Source organism: Lissotriton vulgaris, chromosome 1_1, assembly GCF_964263255.1.
Source record: "Lissotriton vulgaris chromosome 1_1, aLisVul1.2, whole genome shotgun sequence".
Classification (NCBI taxonomy): Eukaryota; Metazoa; Chordata; class Amphibia; order Caudata; family Salamandridae; genus Lissotriton; species Lissotriton vulgaris.
In genome coordinates this window covers 1,339,192,984-1,339,212,595 of record NC_141685.1, presented here as the reverse complement: position 1 = coordinate 1,339,212,595, position 19,612 = coordinate 1,339,192,984, and the positions used below count along the sequence as shown (strand labels likewise).

Genomic DNA, 19,612 nt, shown 5'->3' with positions numbered 1-19,612 from the left:
AAAGAAAGAAATTGCAAGAGTGAGATAAAGGGCAGGGGAGTGTCTGGTAGGGGATTAAAGAGACACAAGGTGGATTCAAGAGTACATAGCTTTGGTATTAGGAGTGACGACATTTAAATGCCCCAACTTTTGAGCAGAGCTTTAGGCACTGGCTCTCATTGTTATACAAAATAAGCATTTGACAATACACTGCACTCAGTTTCTACCCCTCCTCCTTTTGCCACCAACTCCACCGGAACTTGGAAGGCCATTTCTCCATCCTTCATAGAGAAGTTCAGGCTCTCTTGTATAAGGTAGCAATTGTGTGGGTGACTGCATCTAAACAAGAGACTGGATGCTGTTTCTGTTACTTCATGATGCCACAGAAGGACGAAGGACTCTGTCCTGTTCTGGACTTTTGCCTTCCGAACTTGTCCCTCAAAAAGAAGTAAAAGAAAAATTCTGAAAGAGACTATTAGTTATAGATTCCTTATCTTAGAATTACCCCCAGGTGTCAAACTGTATCCGGAATTTTTTCTCAGCAGTATCCCTTCGGTCGGTAGGTGATGTCGGTCGACTCCGCGTTTGGCGTCGTGATCGCCAGTATGATGTTGCGGTATCTACTTAGTTGCTGACGTCAGTTCTTTTTTTTCCCGTGCCAGCGAGCGCAGATCCGGAGAGAGCAGTACCCTTAGCCCCCTCTGGTGCCTTGAGCGCGACCACATCCCGAAGTCGTGCTCCAACTGTCGGGCCATGAACCCAAAGTCTTGTGTGAAGTGGTCCCGAAAGCTTCTGGAGGCTCGGCAGGCGGCTCCGCGTCGCTCGAGGTCCTGGTCAAGAGGAATGTCGCAGAGCCACCACCATCATTCTTCATCGAAGTCTTCGTCATCGGGTAAGTCGAAGCACAAGGAGAAGGCGAAGAGGCATCGTCGCTCTTCGACTTCTCCCCGTCCGTTGGCTGACGGGACGCGGAGGGTTGTCATCCTTCGGCTCTACCCTAGGAGCCTCCTTGGACTGCTCCAAGCTTCCCTCCCTTCCTGGGAGCCGGAGTGTCCCCTGCCCAGCTTCGTACCTTTTACGAAGCCCTCCATTCCATCTTTGGGCAGCCTGAATCCACCTGCGTGCCTTCGGGCCCCGCGGACTCGGCTGAGGGATCTAAGTCTTCGATGCTTACTGCTCTGGCCTCGTTGCCGCAGGGCCCCCAAGGATCCAAGCCTGGATCCGGATCGGTGCCGGTCGACCTCACGGTATCTTCCCCAGTGCCGATCCCTCTGACCACGCCTCCACCACCTCTGACCCCGGTTGCGTCCCCGGCCTCTCCCTCAATTTGGACCTTGACTGGCGTCGGAGGGTATGTTTGTGCCGCTGTTCTTCCCTTGCATTCCTTATTGCCCTGAGTGGTGGCTAGAGGAGGGTGAAGAGGACTGGTAGGGGTCTGTGGACCATCTGGCAGACCAGCTTGAAGAGCCGGACTGGAGAGATGAGTTGGGTGATGCCAGTGGTCTGGATACTTGCCCATGGTCCGGATACTTGCCCAGACCTTGGTTTGCTTTCTCTCCCTACCGTGGCTCCGCAGTAGGGAGCTTCCTATGCTGTGGTGTTGCGTAGGGCAGCTGAGGCCCTGCGCCTAGACCTTCCTACGGTGGCGGTCAGGACTAACTTCCTGACTGAGGTGCAGCACCCTCTTAGGAGCCCTTTTGGCCTTTCAATGAGGCCCTCACTGATGTCCTTCTGGGCTCTGTCTCCAAGCCCAGCATAGGGGCTCCTGTGGATAGGATGATTGCCCGATGCCACTGCCCGTCACCGGGCGACCCACTTTTCCTCTCCCAACACCCTACCCCTGAGAGCTTGGTGGTCCAAGCCTTATCTTCGAAAGGAAGCGCTTTCCCTACAGCTCCTCCAGATAGGGAATCCAAGAAGCTGGACCATCTTGGGAAAAAGATGTTTTTTTCTGCCAGCTTAGAACTGCGGACGGTGAACACTGCATGTATCTTGGGCCGTTACGTACATTTAGTTTGGGACACGGTTGCGCAAGTGCTGGCACTGTGCCCGGAAGAGACCTGGGTTGTGCTCGCCCATGCTGACGCTGAGGGTCGAGACATAGCATAGTTCACCATCCGGTGTGGACTGGATACTGCCGACTCGCTGGGTAGGGCGATTTCCACGTCAGTAGCCATGAGACTCTACGCCTGGCTGAGAACCTCTGTGGATGTCTAATCTACCCTTTTGGACATGCCCTTTGATGGCCGTCGCTAGAGAAAGGCAGACAACGCGCTTGAGTGCTTCAAGGACTCTAGAGCTATGACCAGGTCCCATGCAGTCTGCCTTTCGCCCCTTTTGTGGCCATGGAAGGAGTGCCCGACCACGTTCCACCCAGAGCCACAGGGCCGCACAAGCCACCCAGCCTCTGCGCGGCTGGGGACTTGAGACCCAGTGTCATGGGTCTGGGGACCAGAGGGCGGGCCAGTCACTAATGCCCCTCCCCTTGCAGCTGCCTTCAAACCTTCCTAGTCCGACCTTTCAGGGCCACCAGTTGCCAGTGGGCGGCAGGATCCGCCACCACCTCCCCCACTGGCACAACATCTCGTCGGACAGGTGGGTTTTGTAGCCAGTCTGAAGGAGCTACTCCCTCCCCTTCGAGACTACCCCTCCCTTCATGCCACCAACACTCCATTGCATGTCAGAGAATCACTTTGCCCTTCTCTGTCAGGAAGTTACGGTTCTCTTGGCCAAGGTGCTATTGAGTGAGTTCCTGTGCCAGAAGTAGGTCGTGGTTGTTATTCCCACTACCTCCTGGTACCCAAGGAGGGCAAAGGCCTGCGTCCTATCTTGGATCTCAGGGAGGTCAACCGTTTCCTCTGGAAATAGAAGTTCAAAATGTTGACATTAGCTCAGGACCTGTCTGCCCTCGACCCTGGAGACTGGATGGTAGCGTTGGACTTGCAGGATGCTTATTTCCACATCCCCATCCTGCCAGTCCACAGGCTTTACCTATGGTGCATGAGCATTTTCAGTTTACCGTGCCCCTCTCTTTGGCCTAACCAGCTCCCCTTCGGTGTTCACGAAAGTGATGGCCGCAGCCGTTCTGCGCAGATTAGGGGTTTCAGTCTTCCCCAATCTCGACGACTGGCTGTTGAAGGCGAGCTCGCCCCAGGCTGTTGTCTCCCACCTCCAGACTACGGCGGACCTCCTGCACTCGCTGAGTTTCACGATCAGCGTGCCAAAGTCACACCTGATTCCCTCTCAGAAGCTCCTTTTTATCTGAGCAGTTCTGGATGTGGCGCAGTTTCTGGCTTATCCTCCGGAGCAGCGAGTGCAGGATATTCGGGCTATGATACCAATGTTTCGGCCTCTAGCCCAGATTTGGGTGAGAATGACCCTAAGGCTGCTGGGCCTCATGGCCTCCTGCATCCTGCTGGTGGGTCATGTCAGATGGCATATGCAGGCTCTGCAGTGGGGCCTGAAGTTCCAGTGGACGCAGCATCAAGGGAATCTTTCCGATTGCATCCAGATCTCGGAAGGCACTGCACACTAATTGCAGTGGTGGCTAATGGACCAGGATTGGGTCAACAGCAGATCCCTCTCACTTCCCCAACCAGAGTTCACAGTGGTGACAGATGCGTCATTCCTGGAATGGGGCGGCCACATGGGAGAGGCGGAGATCAGAGGCCTATGGTCTCTGGCGGAGTCCCGGCTCCACATCTGGAGCTCTGGGCGATTTGTCTTGCACTGAAGGCATTTCTTCCTTCTGTGAGAGGAAGGGTAGTGCAGGTGTTCACGGAGAACACCACCGTCATGCGGTACTGCAACAAATAGGGCGGGGTGGGGTCGTGGACCCTATGTCAAGAGTCTCTTCGCCTTTGGGCGCGGCTGGGACATCAGGGCATGTCCCTGGTGGTTCAACGCCTGGCAGGTTCTCTGAACGACAGTGCGGAAGAATTCAACAGCTGGTGCATGATGCATCACGAATGGCGTCTTCATTCGGAGATGGTGCAAGGTCTCCTTCAGCCTTGGGGAGCGCCTTGGTTGGATCGGTTCACCAATGAAGGGAACACGCAATGTCAGCAGTTCTGCACGTTGGGATTTCCAAGGTGGCCCTCACTCAGCAACGCTTTTCGTCGCGAGTTGTATTGCGGTCTGCTATAAGCCTTTCTGTCGATACCACTTCTGCCCAGAGTGCTGAAGAAGATTAAACGCGACAGGGCCCAAATCATTCTTGTGGCTCCGGACTGGGCACGAAGAGTCTGGTATCCTGAGCTCTTGAACATGGCCATCGATCCTCCAATCGGACTGCCTCTTCGGGAGGATCTTCTGTCGCAGCAGCAGGAGACAGTCCTCCACTCGAACCTGTCCAGCCTCCACCTCCTTGAAGGAGATTAGCGGCGACAGTTGACTGCTTTTGACCTTCCTCCCGAAGTCTGTAATGTCATCTTGGCAGCCAGGCGTCCCTCCACTAAAACGGTATTGGCCTTAAGATGGAACACATTTGTGGCATGGTGCAAAGCAAAAGCTGTGGATCTCCTTTCTACCCCTCTTTCAGAGGTTCTCCTCTTCATTCTTTCTTTGGCCCAGCAGGTCTCTGCTCTGGGCACTCTTAAAAGCTATCTTTCCGGCATTTCGGCCTTACTTCGCCTTCCTGATCAGCCTTCTCTTTTAAAGTCCCCTATTGTAAATAGGTTTCTTAAGGGCATTACTCACCTCTTTTCTTCTATTCCTTTCATAATGCCCCAGTGGGACTTAAATCTGGTCATAACTTACCTTGTGTGTGCTCCTTTCGAGCCACTACATACTTGTCCTCTTAGACTCTTGACTTTAAAGACTGCTTTTCTGGTTGCCATCACCTCTGCGCAAGTGAGCTTCAGGCTCTATCTTCTAAACCTCCTTTCCTTGCTGTCTATCCATACAAGGTTGTCCTTCAAACTAGACCTTGTTTTCTTCCCAAGGTGGTTACCTCTTTCCACATAGGACAGACCCATCACTTGGCCCACCTTCTTCCAGCCTCCGCATCCTTCCAAAGAGGAGGAGAGACTCCACCGTCTGGATCCAAAACATGCGTTATCATTTTATCTGGATCACACAAAACAATTCCGGGTGGACGATCAACTCTTTGTTGGCTATGTGGGCGCCAAGGAAATTCGGGCCGTGCAAAAATGGATCATCTCTCGAGGGTCGTCCTTTGCATTAAGACCTGTTGCATCTTGGCGAAAAAGGAGCCTCCGGTAGGACTGTGCGCCTACTCCACTAGGGTGGCGGCAGCCACTAATGCTTTGGGATGTGGAGTTCCCCTCTGTGATATCTGCCAGGCAGCCACATGGGCATCACTGCACACATTCAATAAACATTACTTCCTGGATAGTCAAGTCCGGGGAGACTGCTTCTTTGGCCGTTTAGTTCTCCAGGACTTTCTGGTGTGAACTTATTTCGCAGACCCACCTCTGGGATTGGTATTGCTTGGGTATCTATTCTAAGGTAAGGAATCTATAACTAATAGTCTTTCAGATGAACAAGTTACTTACCTTCAGTAACAATATATCTGTAAGGGACATATATTAGTTATAGATTCCTTACCGCCCCACCCATCCTCCCTGTTCTGCGAACTGACTTTTAGTGTAAGGGACTCCCTTTCAGGGCCCTAGTTTTGTGCACCAGTGGTCAGTGTCTTGCATGAGTCTGCGCTTCTGGCGTGGAATGTCGTGTAAAAGAACTGACGTCCGCGCTGAGGGACGGCGTCTTAAGTAGATACCGCAATGTCATCCCGGCGATCACGACGCCGAACGCAGAGTCGACCGGCGCCACCTACCGACGCTTAAGGGGAACTACTGAGAAAAAAATTCTCCGAATCCAGTCTGACGCCTGGGGGTAATTCTTAGGTAAGGAATCTATAACTAATATAGGTCTCTTACTGATATATTGTTACCGAAGGCAAGTAACTGCTAACCCTCGCTCAAATTCTTTCTGACGTGTACTCTGGAGCCTAGATGGTAGCGTTTGATTTGCAGAATTACTATTTCACATCACTATCCTTCAATCCTACAGATACTACTGCGGTTCCAGGTGAACCACAAGCATTTTCAGTTCTCTGTGCTCCACTTCAGCCTCACCACTGCCCTTCGGGTGTTCACAAAAGTAATGGTGGTGGTTGCGACACGTCTTCAGATATTGGTAATACCAGTCTTCCCATACATCAATGACTAACTAATCAAGGCGAGCTTGTATCAGGCAGTCGTAGACCACACCCAGACAACGGCAAACCTCTTAACATCTTTGGGATTCTCGTTCAACGTACCAAAGTCTTCCCTCCCTGACTCCTTCTCTAAGGCTCTCCATTGTCTGGCCTTTCTGATTATGGTGCAGTTTTGAGCCTGATGTTTCAGCATTTTGACATGGGTCTCAGTGAAACCACACCGGGTGGCATATGCGGGCTCTGCAGCAGTAACTGAAGTCTTGGTCGACTCATCCCCAAGGAAGCCTGTCAAATTTTATTGAGGTGTTGAAGTAGACTGCAAAGGAGCTGCAGTGTTTGCTGGTTGCCCACTGTTGGACCAGTGGCATTCCCCTCTCTCTACCTCATTCAAAGGTTATGACAGATGCGTCATTGTTGGGTTGAGGCGGCCACCTGGAACGATGGAGATCAGAGGACTCTGGTCTCCAATGGAGACCAGGCATTATATCAATCTGTTGGTGTTGGCTGCGATTTGCTTTACATTATAAGCCTTTCTCCTGTTTATCAAGAAGGAAAACAGGCCAAGGTCCCCACAAACAAGATCTCTGGTCGGCTGACTGGTGGCCACCCTCCCTTGGAACCTGTCCCTTGCCGTCCCTGGTTGCCAGAAACTTGGGGGTCACCTTCGATACCACACTGGCGTTTGATAAACAAGTCAACAAAACTGTGTCAACCTGCTGTGGGGTTTTGAGGATCCTCAGGAAGTTAGTACACTACCTCTCCCCTGATGCCCGGAAACAGGTGGTTGTTGCCCTCATCTCACCCCGCCTGGATTATTGCAATGCCCTCTATCTTGGTATTTGCAAAAAGCTTATTCACCGCCTCCAGATTATCCAGAACGCTGCAGCCAGGTTTGTGGTGAATGCCCCAAGACGTGTTTCTGTTACAGGAATCAGAAAAAATCTCCACTGGCTACCTGTTCAGTCCAAGATCAACTTTAAGGTCCTGGTTCTGACCTACCGTGCTCTACATGACTTGGGTGCTGAGGACATTGGGTCTCTCGTGTCCCTCTAAACCCCGGGCAGAGCCCTGAGATCGGCTCACAAAAATCTTCTGGCGACCCCTTGGATCGCCAAGGCCAGATGGGGAGGGAGGGCTTTTTTCTCCCTCGCCTCCAAACTGTGGAACACGCTTCCAGCTGACCTTAAGGGTCAGCCATCTCTTGCCCTTTTCCGGAAAAATCTTAAAACCTGGCTATTTGCAGAATCCTACCTTTAGGACCTGCTTCTTTCAGATGCCTCCGACCACTCAGCTGTCTTTCCATCTGATGCGCCTTGATGCCTCCGGGTTAAGTTGCGCTATTATAAATCTCCAATTCATTCATTCACAGACAATGCTACGACCATGAGATACTGCAACAAGCAGTATGTTTGTGGTCCTGTGTTAGGAGTCACTATGCCTCCTGAACTGGGTGAGTCTTTAGTGCATCCCTCTGGTGGCACACCATCTAGCTGGATCTTGAAACGGGAGAGCGGACAAACTGAATCAGCGCTGCCTTATGGATCATGAATGGTAATTACACTTGGAAGTGGCGCAAGGTGTTTTTTGGTAGTGTGGATGACCCTGGCTGCCAGGGTTCCATCTGTTGAAACCATCTATCCTGAACGAAGAGAGAAGTTTGTTACATGACGTACTGCTCGACACATAACAGTCCTTACAAGCTCAGTTATCCGATGTTGATTTTTGTTCTTTCGTTGGCCCAGGAAAGACTTGCTTTGGTTACTGTTAAAGGTTGCTTGTGAGCCTTAGCTTTTTTTTACAACTGCCTGATGAGCCGTTGTTGTCCTACCTGTTGTGATGCTTTTTTTTTAAGGGGCTAAACCATATGTTTCTACCAAACCCATTTGTGGGGCTAGAGCTAGACCTTAAAAGAGCCTTGAGCTTCTATATCCGTTGCACCAGAGAACATTGGTTAGATGATTACCTCTTCGTGGGATTTGCAGAGAAGGAAAAAGCTATGCCTAAGAACAAGCTGAAGGCAGATGGTCCTCTGCATTAGAATTTGCTACATACTGGCTAAGAAGCAGCCCCCGGAGGCGTTGGGCTTATTCCACTGCAGCTAAGGCTGCTACTATTGTGCTGGCATGCAGAGTGCCTGCCTTGGACATATTTCAGGTTGCAATGTGGGCAGCAATTTACTTGGTCACGAAGCACTATGCCTTGATTGACCGGCCCAGGACTTTTTGGTCTGAGCCATTCCACAGATCCACCACCTAGAGAGATACTGCTTTAGTATCTATTCACAAGGGGAGGAACCTGCGGTTAGAAATATCCATCAGATGTTACTTCCCTTCTGTAAGACCCTTTGATTAGATACTCTCTCTAACCTGAGATTCCTCCCCATTCTGTGGAATGGACTCCTTTCCCCGTGCTAAAAAGGTTCCAATTTAGAGATCTGCACACTGAAATAAATTTGCTGAGAGATCTGCGCTCGACAGTGCAGGTAGATTTCAGGGAAAAAAACTTAAGTCCGCATGCAGAAGTGACAGCTTCATGTGGCTCCGGTGTCACTTCTGGGGTGGACAGACACGACATGGAGCCATATAACTCCACTTTATGGCACGCAAGCGAATTGCTAAGAAAAATCTCCAGATCCAGTGTGACATCTTGGGGTATTCATAAGGACAGTAATGTGTAATTAGCTAGAAAATTCACTAGAATAAGCTTCTCTGAAGATACGTTATTTCTTTGTTTAGAACACACAATTTGTGGAGTTCGGTTAAGCCGAGCTATGGAGTACAGAGTTCTTAGTGAACGCGTTTTGCACAGTGCCCAGTTGACAAAACCACTTGCTCTTGTAAGTTTGGCATACATTTAATTCGTTTTTTTAATGCAAAGCAACTCCTGGAATTCTCAGTCGTTGGTTTGGCACTTGAAAGATGATCGACTTCTACCTAAACTTTTATTTAATTAAATCTGCTCACAGAGGCAATTGATCAGTGATTTATGGCTGGCAGGATTGTGTGTATTGCACAAACATGCAAAACGTATGCGTTTGAAGGTATTCACAAACTACTGACCGAACTTATCGTGCCTTGAGAAAGATCAACTTTTTCCAGATTTGTAAGCAGGCTGAAGCATCCCTACACTTGTCAGGAGTGAGGTAGAAGGGTTTTTTACACATGGAAAAATATTATCCTAGTGGAGAAAGAAAATGTAATTTTCCAAAAGCATTAGATTTTAATCATGTGCAGTTGTGCACTATATATAATTACTCATGTGAAATGGCATCTGCATTGTCCTAATTCCCAGTTCATAAATTCTTACATTAGTACGTTTGAAAACCTGGTACTGTTGCAGATTTCCCATGCATAACCTTAAAACGCTTGTGAATCTCAACAAAATGAGTAAATCTTCACCCATGCAATATTTTTTAGTTCTTTGCCTAGATTTATTTGGGAATTGGGCCCAAATTGTTAAGTTAACTGTAATGTACCCTGGAAAATACCTTTGGCAGCGCTATTGAATGTGCTGAGGGATGTGCATGAGCGCTGCTGATTTCTGTAGTCTCCCCTGTAGACACTTGCAACTCGCCTATTACAGAACATAGTTTGTCTATTGCTCTTCTTAGTGGAATATTATGTTGGATTTTAACATATACAGACTATGTTTTCCATAAACTGACCGCGGGTGGATGTTTTGTCTGTCTCATAAGATCTTCATCTAAAATATAAAATACGAGGAAATACATAAGGGAAATTAAGCTGAAGTGCATCCTAGGATGACTAATTCATTGAAACTAATTTCTAATACATTATCTCGCTGAACTCTGCTCATTATTCAGAAGTTAACTTGTACAATGACAGCGCAAATATGGCCTCTGGCCTACCATAGTAGCCTGACAGTAGCAGTGTAAAACTGTCAGTTCATAGCCTAGGTAGCATTCTGGGAAAATGTTCTTGAAGATGGTTTTAAAACAGATAACCCTTTAGGATTTCTAAGGCACTTTGGGCGAGCAAAAAGAAAGTATGATCACACAGCAGTTTGTTTGTCTGACAACCACCCCTCTTACTCTTGCTTTCAAGCATCTAGAGGCATTTCTAATGTTAGTGTGTGCTTGCTACAGGAGTTTCTTAACTGAGTTAATTACGTGTATTCTTTGGAGTCTTGATTCTCTATAGTATTTTATATGCGTTTGCTAAAGATGAATTAACAAATATTTTGGAAAATCTACCTAACCCTGCTGTGTTCGTGTGTTTGCACTTTTGCAAACCCTCTTCCTTTCTTGTAATGGTCCAAGAAATCCTAAGTATCGAGTACCATTAATCTTGCACGTGAAAAATCACCCCAATCTATTTTTTCTTGCAGAAGGATGAGTCCGACTTAGCCAACGTAAAGATGGCAGATGATCAAATAGATGGTAAGAATTGAGTGATTCTACAAATCAATAGAGTTGTTGTTTTTGTGCTTGTAGCCATATGGCTCTGTGTTCACTGGACACACACTTGTTTTCTTCCTGAGAACCCTTTGGAAACATTGATGGCCATTGCTCAGAATAAGACTAAGTCCAGGTTTAACTTAGTGATGATCTAAGGTACTGCAAATCCTATATGTAGATTATTGACTGTCTACATGTGGTTGTCCCGGTTTCCAAGCTGGAAGCAGTTACAAAATTATCCATCTTTTATGGATGAGGTAAAATGACACTGTGCTTTAAAAAAAATGTTTATATTGTTTGCCAATCATTGGCAACATCACAGTAGCCCATACCACAGACTGATTCCTTATGTTGCATCTTTCTTGCATTTGATGAAATGGACACACACGCACAGCATTTGCTAAATTCTTTTCAAAGTTCCCATCTCAGCAGTGTTGAATATTAGGCAGACACCCTATAAACTGCTAATCATGACATAAAGATACCAGATGTATAAGATGCACATCTTTTTTTATATGTGCCATTATGTGAATGTTGGGATATTTAGATGTGTGCGCGCACAAAAAAAGGCAATCTTGAGAGCGAATACCTGGATTAGTGAGGTCTTTGGTAAGCATATTGTGTAGTTTTACCGTTCATCCAGAGGACTTTCTAAATACCATTTCCTAGTGTTATGAACATAAAAAGCCCTACGGAATGTTATCTTATTACATGGTGACCTCTGATAAATTTTCATTTTTTGAATTTTGACAGTGTAAATTAGTGTCCTTGGGAGAAATAATTATTTGTATTTCATCTTGTGTGCGGATCTGTACATCTCTGTAGGAAATATGGCTTTTCTGCATGGTCACCCAGGATGTTTCGCTTCTTGTTGGACCCTATAGTTTTTGCTGACTTTAGAACTGTGTTCACTTTACCCCTACTAAGTGGTAGTAAAGTGTCTGTGCTCCCCTTTTAACATTGTTAAATTTGGCATACTCCTATTTGGAGAAATTTAACTTGCCTAGAAGTCCCTAGTGTACGGTACAAAGTGTATGCCTTATTGTGACTAGCACCCAAAAGCTATTTTTACTTTAGGAAGGCTGACTGGTTCTTGGAGAAACACTGGAGAGTAATATTAAATGCTAATACTGTATCTCGGGAATGGGGCCAGCTGGAAAACTAAGTAAGCATCTATTTGTAAGTTATTAAAAGTACAATTTACTGATTTGGTCGCCTTTTGGAAAATTACCTGTTGTTAGGTGACTCTGTGTCCCAAAACTGTGTGAGGAGAGGAGGTGGAGCTTGGTAAAATGCCTTCACATGCTGAAAAGCGATGTTTGCCTCCCACGGCGCAGGACGTCTTTTGGAAAATTACCTGCCGTTAATGGACTCTGTGTCCCAGAACCGTGTGAGGAGAAGAGGTGGAGCTGGGCAGCACGCCCTCCCTGCACGCGCTGAAAAGCACGGTTTGCCTTCTGCAAAAAGAATCCCACCAAGTATTTATAAAAATATGTATTTATTATATAATATTCTCTAGTACGTTCCGATTTCTCCAAAACGGAGATAAACACATTGCACACAATACTTTAGCAAAGAAACACAGTAAATAGCACAAAATACACAGTGGACCCCAAGGTGGGACCAAACCATATAATAAGAAAGTGGTATAAGAACCACAACTTGGATCAAAACAGGGTCAAGAGGACGTAGAAGTACCGGGACCCCAAGGAACCACCCAAGGTGAGTCGATAGGGACCCCACGGAGAGCGTGTGTAGTGTGGAAATGCAACTGTCAATCAATCAATCAATCATCGTATTTATATACCGCACTACTTACCCAGAGGGTCTCAAGGCGCTGGGGGGGGGGGGGTCCGCTACTGCTCGAACAACCAGGTCTTGAGTTCAGTTTCAGGCGGCTGTTCTTCATCCATTCGGCTACCTCTTTCATCCCTTCGTGAAGGTTGGCTCTGGCGGTGGCGGGGTCGTTGGTAAGGGAGAGGATGAGCTGGGTGCCGTCCAACTCTATGTGCAAGTTGCAGTTAGATTTTTAAAGATTAAGGGCCCTTTGCAGTGGACTGTGAAGAAACCCAGTGGGAGACAGGAGGTTGGATAGCCACCCCACCCAAGGATACCCTAGTACCCACGTTACCTACACCAGGGAATCCGGGTGCATACGTGTGCAGTGGTGTCAGAAACCGTTGTCAAACCCAATGGAGGACTTCAGGAAAGTGCTGCTGTGGAGGAAGGCAGAAATGTCCGATGGAATCTTGCTGAGAGATACCTGCAAGTAGAGGGGACAGAGTTTGTCACTCAGGTGTGACCAGGAGACTTGGAAGACTAATGCCCTCCGAAATCAGGTGTAGCAGGATGGATGACCAGGACCAAGACTCTGCAGCAATGATGACCAGGCGATGCTGAGGGGAACCTGAAGCCATGCACAAGCTGTCCCATGAAGGATGTTTAGTGTTGAGGGGTCGGTGTTCGCGGTAACACTAACAAACCTTGGCAAAGGCAAGCCACACAGGAATCAAAGAAGGAGCAACTTTGAGAAAGGCAAAGTCGAGGGGAACTCACCAACCGCAGGGGAGTCAGGCAGGCCCCAAGCAATCAGGGGAGCCCAAAATAAACTAGTGTGACCCTCAAGTGGACCAAGAGGCACTGGAGTCGCGAGAGGACCTCAAGCAGCTCACCAAAAGATGCAGGCCAGGATGCACACAATGAGGTGTGGCTGAAGATTCTGGTCACTAGAGGTGTTCGGGGTTGGGGCTACTTGGAGCCCGAAGATCTTCTTGCAAAGAAGCTAACAAGCCTTTGCAAATGCAAGTTGGATGCAGTGTACAGGGTCTGCAGACCGGTCGACTTAGTTGCGGTGCCTGCAAATGCAGGGGAGGGACTCCTTCACTCCAAGGGAGATTTCTTCACGTGTATTTGATGCTTCACAGGCCTTGGAAGGTTCCTTGTATGATGCACAGGCACAGATTACTCAGCAGACTGAAAGGGAGACGAAGTCAGGCCCAAATGAAGTCTAGAGTGCCCAGACTGTAGAAGTGCAGTGGTGTCTGATCTGAATCTTGTCCCACGACGAATCCAGGTACCTACACCCAGGAAAGCCTTTTAAGTACCCTAGGAAAAGGGTTGGGAAGATCCAGGAGACCCTCCCAGACGAGGTTCCGGACAGGGGGGAGGTTACTCCCATGTCCTTTGTCCAGTTGCGCACCAGAGCGGGAGCCAACTGTTCCCAGAACTGGTTTGAACTGGACTATGCACGGTGACACCAAGTGTGCCCCTCATGCAGACTTTCTGGCACTGGCAAGTGCACCCATCTAGTCCCAATACACTAAATTCTGTCTGGGAGGTGGTTACACCTCCCTGTGACAGGATGCCTATTGTTTCACCTTCCTCTGCTCGAGCTTGGCTCAGCAGCAGGAGGGCAGAAATGTAATGTGTCTCTGGTCCGCAGCAACCATTTTGTGCTGTCCGTGTCTAGAAGGTTGGCCGCGGGAACTCTGATAGCTTAACGGAGGGCTCTTCCAGTGCTTGGAATCATACCTCCCACACCGTTTACGTTGTGGGCTATGATTCGAACATGTTTGATACCAATCAGGATAGGATTGGTTGCATCCGTTTTCGAGGTGGTCATCGTGTAATTACACAGTGCTCCTCTATATAGTATATGGCTGCTTCACTGACTACCCGGGAGAATGGACTCCGTAGGCTGCAGGGGTGTCCTACTTATGCAGAGGCACTCTCACACTTAAAACCAAGCACCCTGCCTTCAGGGTTGCAATGGCCAGCTATAGGGGTGACTTATAGGTTTTAAGTGCAGTGACCCCTAGATATAGGAAACCTGTATCATTAGTAAGTGGTGAAAGCACCAACTTACACGTTCTGCAATGGCCTGCCTGTAGTTCTATTTTGAACGGTCTCTCATGGTGGCATAATACATACTTCAGCCCATGGAAGGCCTCTAGGGTACCTATGCCCTGGGTACCTTAGTACCATATACTAGGGATTTATAAGGGTATCCCAGTATTCAATCTGGGAGGTACCCAAGAACTGAACACAACAGTTTAGGAAGAAAGCAGATAACCTGGGGTCCTGATTAGCAGGATCCCAGTCAAACTAATCAAAATACAGCTTAGCACCAGGCAAAAAGTGGGGGTAACCATGCAGAAGGATCCTACCTTCCTACATACTTTATTGAACTTTTCTGAGATCAGGAATGCTCTGTAAATCCATCTTGACAAGGCCTCTTACGATAGAAGAATTAGTCTGTGACTCTAGTCTTAATAAACCTCTATGCCTGAGCTATTAATTTATTTCTTTGTAGTTAAAAAAAAACGTTGTAATGTACACGTATCTGAACTTGTAGAGTACTTGAATCTCGTTAGTGTGGATGGGGCATCAGCGCTATATGTAGACCAGTGCTGAGCCCTGGCAAAGCAAAAAAAATGTTGATCCATTGCTTAGTGGGGGCGTCTTCCGGTCCTTTCCTGTCTGAGGAGAAATATTTTTGATATCTGCCTCTCATGCATTTCCACCAGAATTCCCCTTTGCAACACAGAGGATACTGCTCCTTTCCATTGGTGTCCCAGCACATAAACTACTGTTTCAATCCAACAGAATAACCAATATTGTTGCTTCTTTATTTAACATTTACCTAGTCAAGTGTTTATTGCCTATTGCCCAGGATAATTCTGTTGTGTAAAAGGTCAAATAACTTGTTGAATTAGTCAAGCACAAAATCATTTTAGTCTTGTATTAGGCTGTGTCCTTAGCTGGCAATGCCTGGCTCTTGTGGATTCTACCTGGATATACGTCTTAGGACACATCCCTTTTAGAGCTACTCTACCTTTTGCATCCCACATAACATTGTGCTGCATTAATCATTCCATATGTGTCTGTTAAATTGGACATTTGGGTAGAAACTATGCTTCATTGGATTCTGTAACTGATCCGGTCCCTTCTTGAAAGGATGACGTGATGGTGTGCCTGCAGTGGCTGTGAAACTCTTCCTTGAGTAGGTGTCTCTTCAAGTTGTTTTTAGGATTACAAATTGAGTGGTATCTTATTGAGGAATGGTATGTCTTCTAGAGCCAAGGGGCAGTAACAGTTTGTTGCATGTTTCTGTCTTTTTGCACACATAGCTTGTCTAGACCAGTGTGTGAGGTGAACCAGCTGAGTAATACAGCGGGTTCTGTAGTAGGGGATCTCTCTGTATAGTCATAATCTAGTGAATAGTCCCGCTCATGTGTGGGGGCCCCGGAGCAATCAAAAATAATCTCTTAAGCTGTCTTCTTTGCAGTACTGCATAGACACTTAAGAGAAAATTAAAGACAAATAATGCAGCCTATACATGCAAGGCTACACTGTCCAGTACTTCAACTAGAAATGCAAGGATATTCCAAAAATATCCCACTTTAGACCTGTCTGTCAGGTTTAACCATGGAAAACACTTCCCCCTTCACCAAACCCTTGGAATGATGGAGAGGAAGGACATGACAGACAAGCCCCCATAGGCTGCCATTATGTGGCTTAAAAAGGGATCCTTAAAGGTTTAAGTTTACTTAAAGGAAACTTTCCAGAACTCTCCTGGTATCCAAGAATGCACAGCAACTCCCTCCACTTTCATTTATTTTTTTCAGCTCCTGCTAGCAGGACCCTGGAGCATTGAGCTCTCCCTTTTTGGGTTTATTTTCTACTAATTGTGAACTTTTAAAGTGTTAGTGTGTTCACTCGACGTGTTTTTGCCTTGTCTCATCTGACTGGAGTTTCTCTGCTGTTTTGGCTGCTCTTTTATCAAATATGCCTTCATTATTTGATAAATGTCCTGAGTGCTCCAGGAAAAAAGCGAAATCTGATCCTCACAGGGTGTGCATCCTGTGCCTGCCTTCTTCTCATGTTCCTGAGGAGTGTGATATCTGTCTGCAGTTCCCTAAAAGGACCCTCAAGGACAGGGAGAAGACCAGGCTCCAAGGCTTGGAGCTGAGAAGGCAGCAAGGACAAGGTGGGTCTGGGCATGAAGGGGCTCCTTCCTCTGCCCGTGCGTCGGCCTCTGGGGGGCTCCCCAGTAAAGAAAAGGCCCGAAAAGGCCACGGTCTCCGTCGACGTCGATACCCTCGACTTCTGCGTCGAAAGGAATGACTACAGTCTGTTCTCCGTCTCCCCGGGGCTCCTGGTCGAAGCAACGTCGACGTTCGATTTCGAGGGGACTGACGTAGAGACCTCCGTCGAGGTCGACGTCGAGCACTGGTTCGTCGTCGAGCTATCATCGACGTCGAGAGGGGTCAAGACGCCGGCGCTCGCCGTCGAGGCGACACCGCCGGTCACAATCGACGTCGACACGTAAGTCAGCAACGTTGAGACGAAAATCAGCATCAAGACAGAGGTCGTCGACGCCGAGGAGGTCTCCCAGTCGTCGAGGAGACAATCAACGTCGAGGCACCGCTCGTCGACATCGGAAGAGACGGCCATCGAGGCCGAGCAGATGCTCGTCGGCGTCGAGACAACGTTCGTCGACGTCAAGGAGACATTCGTCGACGTAGAAAGGACGTTCAGCGTCTAGGAGGAAGACTAGATGTTCTAGGACTAGGACCGAGTTCTCGGCTTCAGCGAGCGCGCGGTCGCGGCGGCGCCGTCGCTCGTCCACGAGAGGGAGGGCCTCTAGATCGCCCCCTCTGGTCAGAAGAAGAAGAAGAAAAGGAGAGTGGGACAGTCTCCGGACTCGGAGTACTCTCAAGTCTACTCACCCTCCAAACCGAGGTCGCCTACACCTCCTCCTTTACCCGTGGATCCTCCTCCGCGGACCCAGACACCTCCTCCACAACCTCCTACGCCTCCACCACCTCCGGTTCCTCCTCACCGCCCTCCTCCGGTTCCTCCTCACCGCCCTCCTCCACCGGCTCCGCCGAGGTCTGTCTCGCTACCTCATTTGCTGACGCTGCCTACGGGGCTTTCACAGCCTAGGCTCCCGGCTCGGCCTCCACAGCGCCCTCCTCTCCGGCCCGCAGACCGTCCAAGGCCGCGGAGATCGAGGTCAAGCTCAAGGCAGAGAGATAGGTCAAGGAGTCGCCATCTCTCATCTACGAGGTCCAGACGACGCCATAGGAGAGATAGATCTAGATCCCGCCACACGGACTCGTCCAGTGCCAGGGACTACTCGCCGGCCCTGTCTGACTCCCCTCGGACGAGGGTGTCCCCGATAGATGACATTCTCTCCTTCCAGGAGGTGTTGCTGCGAGGAGCGGCTAAACTGGGCATCACGCTCACTACGCCCACGCCATTGACTTCCATTATTTTCGAGAGCCTTCACAAGAAGCAATTGTCTCGCCCATTGTTGCCGTTGGTGCCAGGGCTGGTGGAACTACCCAATGTCACTGAGCCATCTGCAGTGCATTTGATCTGCTGGAATACAGCTTGTTTTGCATAAAAAACGGGGACAAGGATTGGCTAACATATATCAATAAGTGTGACATCATTTTACTGCAGTAAACATGGCTACAGGTACATGTTACTTGAGATGGGCATGTTAGTTATTGTTTGCTTGATATTCCCTGTACTTCAGGAAGAGCTAGTGGGGGTTGGTAACCCCGATCTGACTGATAGACATCTAGCTGCAGATTCCTTACCTTTGAATTTTTTCCAGGCGTCAGATCCTGAAAGTCTTTCTTCGAGCACTACCCTTGCGTTCTGGTAGGTGTGGTTGGTTGGCTCTGCAAGACGTTGGCAGCAGAGTCTGCGCCGTAGTGACGTCCGCGTCATCTATATAGGCACCACCTCGCGCAGTGATGTCCGTTCTTTTCTTTCCGCAGCAGTCAAGAGCTGATCCATGAAGAGAGCTACTCTGTGTCACTTTTTGACAGGCTTTTTTATTTTTTTATTTCTGTCGACCCCTCTTTGGTGTGTAGTTTTTTTCCATCATGTCTCTGAAGTTTTTTCGGTTTAAACAGTGCTGCACCTGTCACTACGCCATGTCCGTGACAACGCTACACCTGGTTTGCCTGTGGTGACTGGAGCGTGACCACAATTCAAAGTTGTGCTCCGACTGTCAAGCTATTGCTCCGAAGGCGTTAAGGGAGTGGTCTCTAAAGCAACTTGCGGCCCGGTAGTCTACCTGCATTGCGTAACATCTAGGAGGTCTCGTTCATGGTCCCGTTTGAGAGGAAGGTCTTGCCTCCTCTCCAGGAGTCCATGTCCTCTTTGTCCAACTCCAAATCATCGGGACACTCCGGAAAGAGGCGCAAGTCGTAAAAGTGTATTTCGACTTCTCCCCGTCCGTCAGCCGACGCGACGCAGGAGTCTTGACTTTCTAGGCCTTGTTCTTTAGAACCGGCATCTCGGTCGGCTCCCCGATGACACCTAAGTTCCGCGCGTGGTCCGTCGGGATGGATGCTTTTCCAAGGGCCTCTGGCCACCAAGAGTCATCCCAGGCGGAGGGGGAGGTACCTAGGATAAGGACTTCAGTTTTGTCAGAGTTCAGTTTTAGACGGCTGTACTTCATCCACTCGGCTACTTCTTTCATTCCTTCATGTAGGTTGGTTTTGGCGGTGTTAGGGTCTTTGGTGAGTGATAGTATCAGTTGAGTGTCATCAGCGTAGGAGATGATGTTGAGGTTGTGTTGCCGTGCGATAGCCGCGAGGGGGCTCATGTATACGTTGAAGAGGGTGGGGCTGAGTGAAGATCCTTGTGGCACGCCGCAGATGACTTCGGTAGCTTCTGATTTGAATGGAGGAAGGCGGACTCTCTGAGTTCTTCCGGCAAGGAACGAGGTGATCCATTCCAGGGCTTTTCCTTGGATTCCGATGTTTCTGAGGCGTTGTATTAAGGTGCTATGACAAACTGTGTCAAAGGCTGCGGAGAGGTCGAGGAGGATGAGGGCGACTGTGTCTCCGTTGTCTAGCAGAGTTCGAATGTCGTCTGTTGCTGCGATGAGTGCGGTCTCAGTGCTGTGTTTGGCTCGGAAGCCGGACTGAGAGGAGTCGAGGGATTTGTTGGTTTCGAGGAAGGCGGCAAGCTGGTTGTTGACAGCTTTCTCGATGACTTTGGCCGGG

The 19,612-nt window shown here is 48.7% G+C and overlaps 1 protein-coding gene across 4 annotated transcripts in view; it reads left to right on the top strand.

Annotated features, from left to right (window-relative positions):
• OS9 (OS9 endoplasmic reticulum lectin) overlaps positions 1 to 19,612 on the top strand; it is a 310,804-nt gene that overhangs the window by 183,170 nt on the left and 108,022 nt on the right. For all 4 annotated transcript variants that reach the window (XM_086966442.1, XM_086966460.1, XM_086966451.1 and 1 more), the window contains exon 9: positions 10,511 to 10,562. In XM_086966442.1, the coding sequence (XP_086822568.1) occupies positions 10,511 to 10,562 (52 nt within the window). The remainder of the gene's footprint in view (positions 1 to 10,510; positions 10,563 to 19,612) is intronic.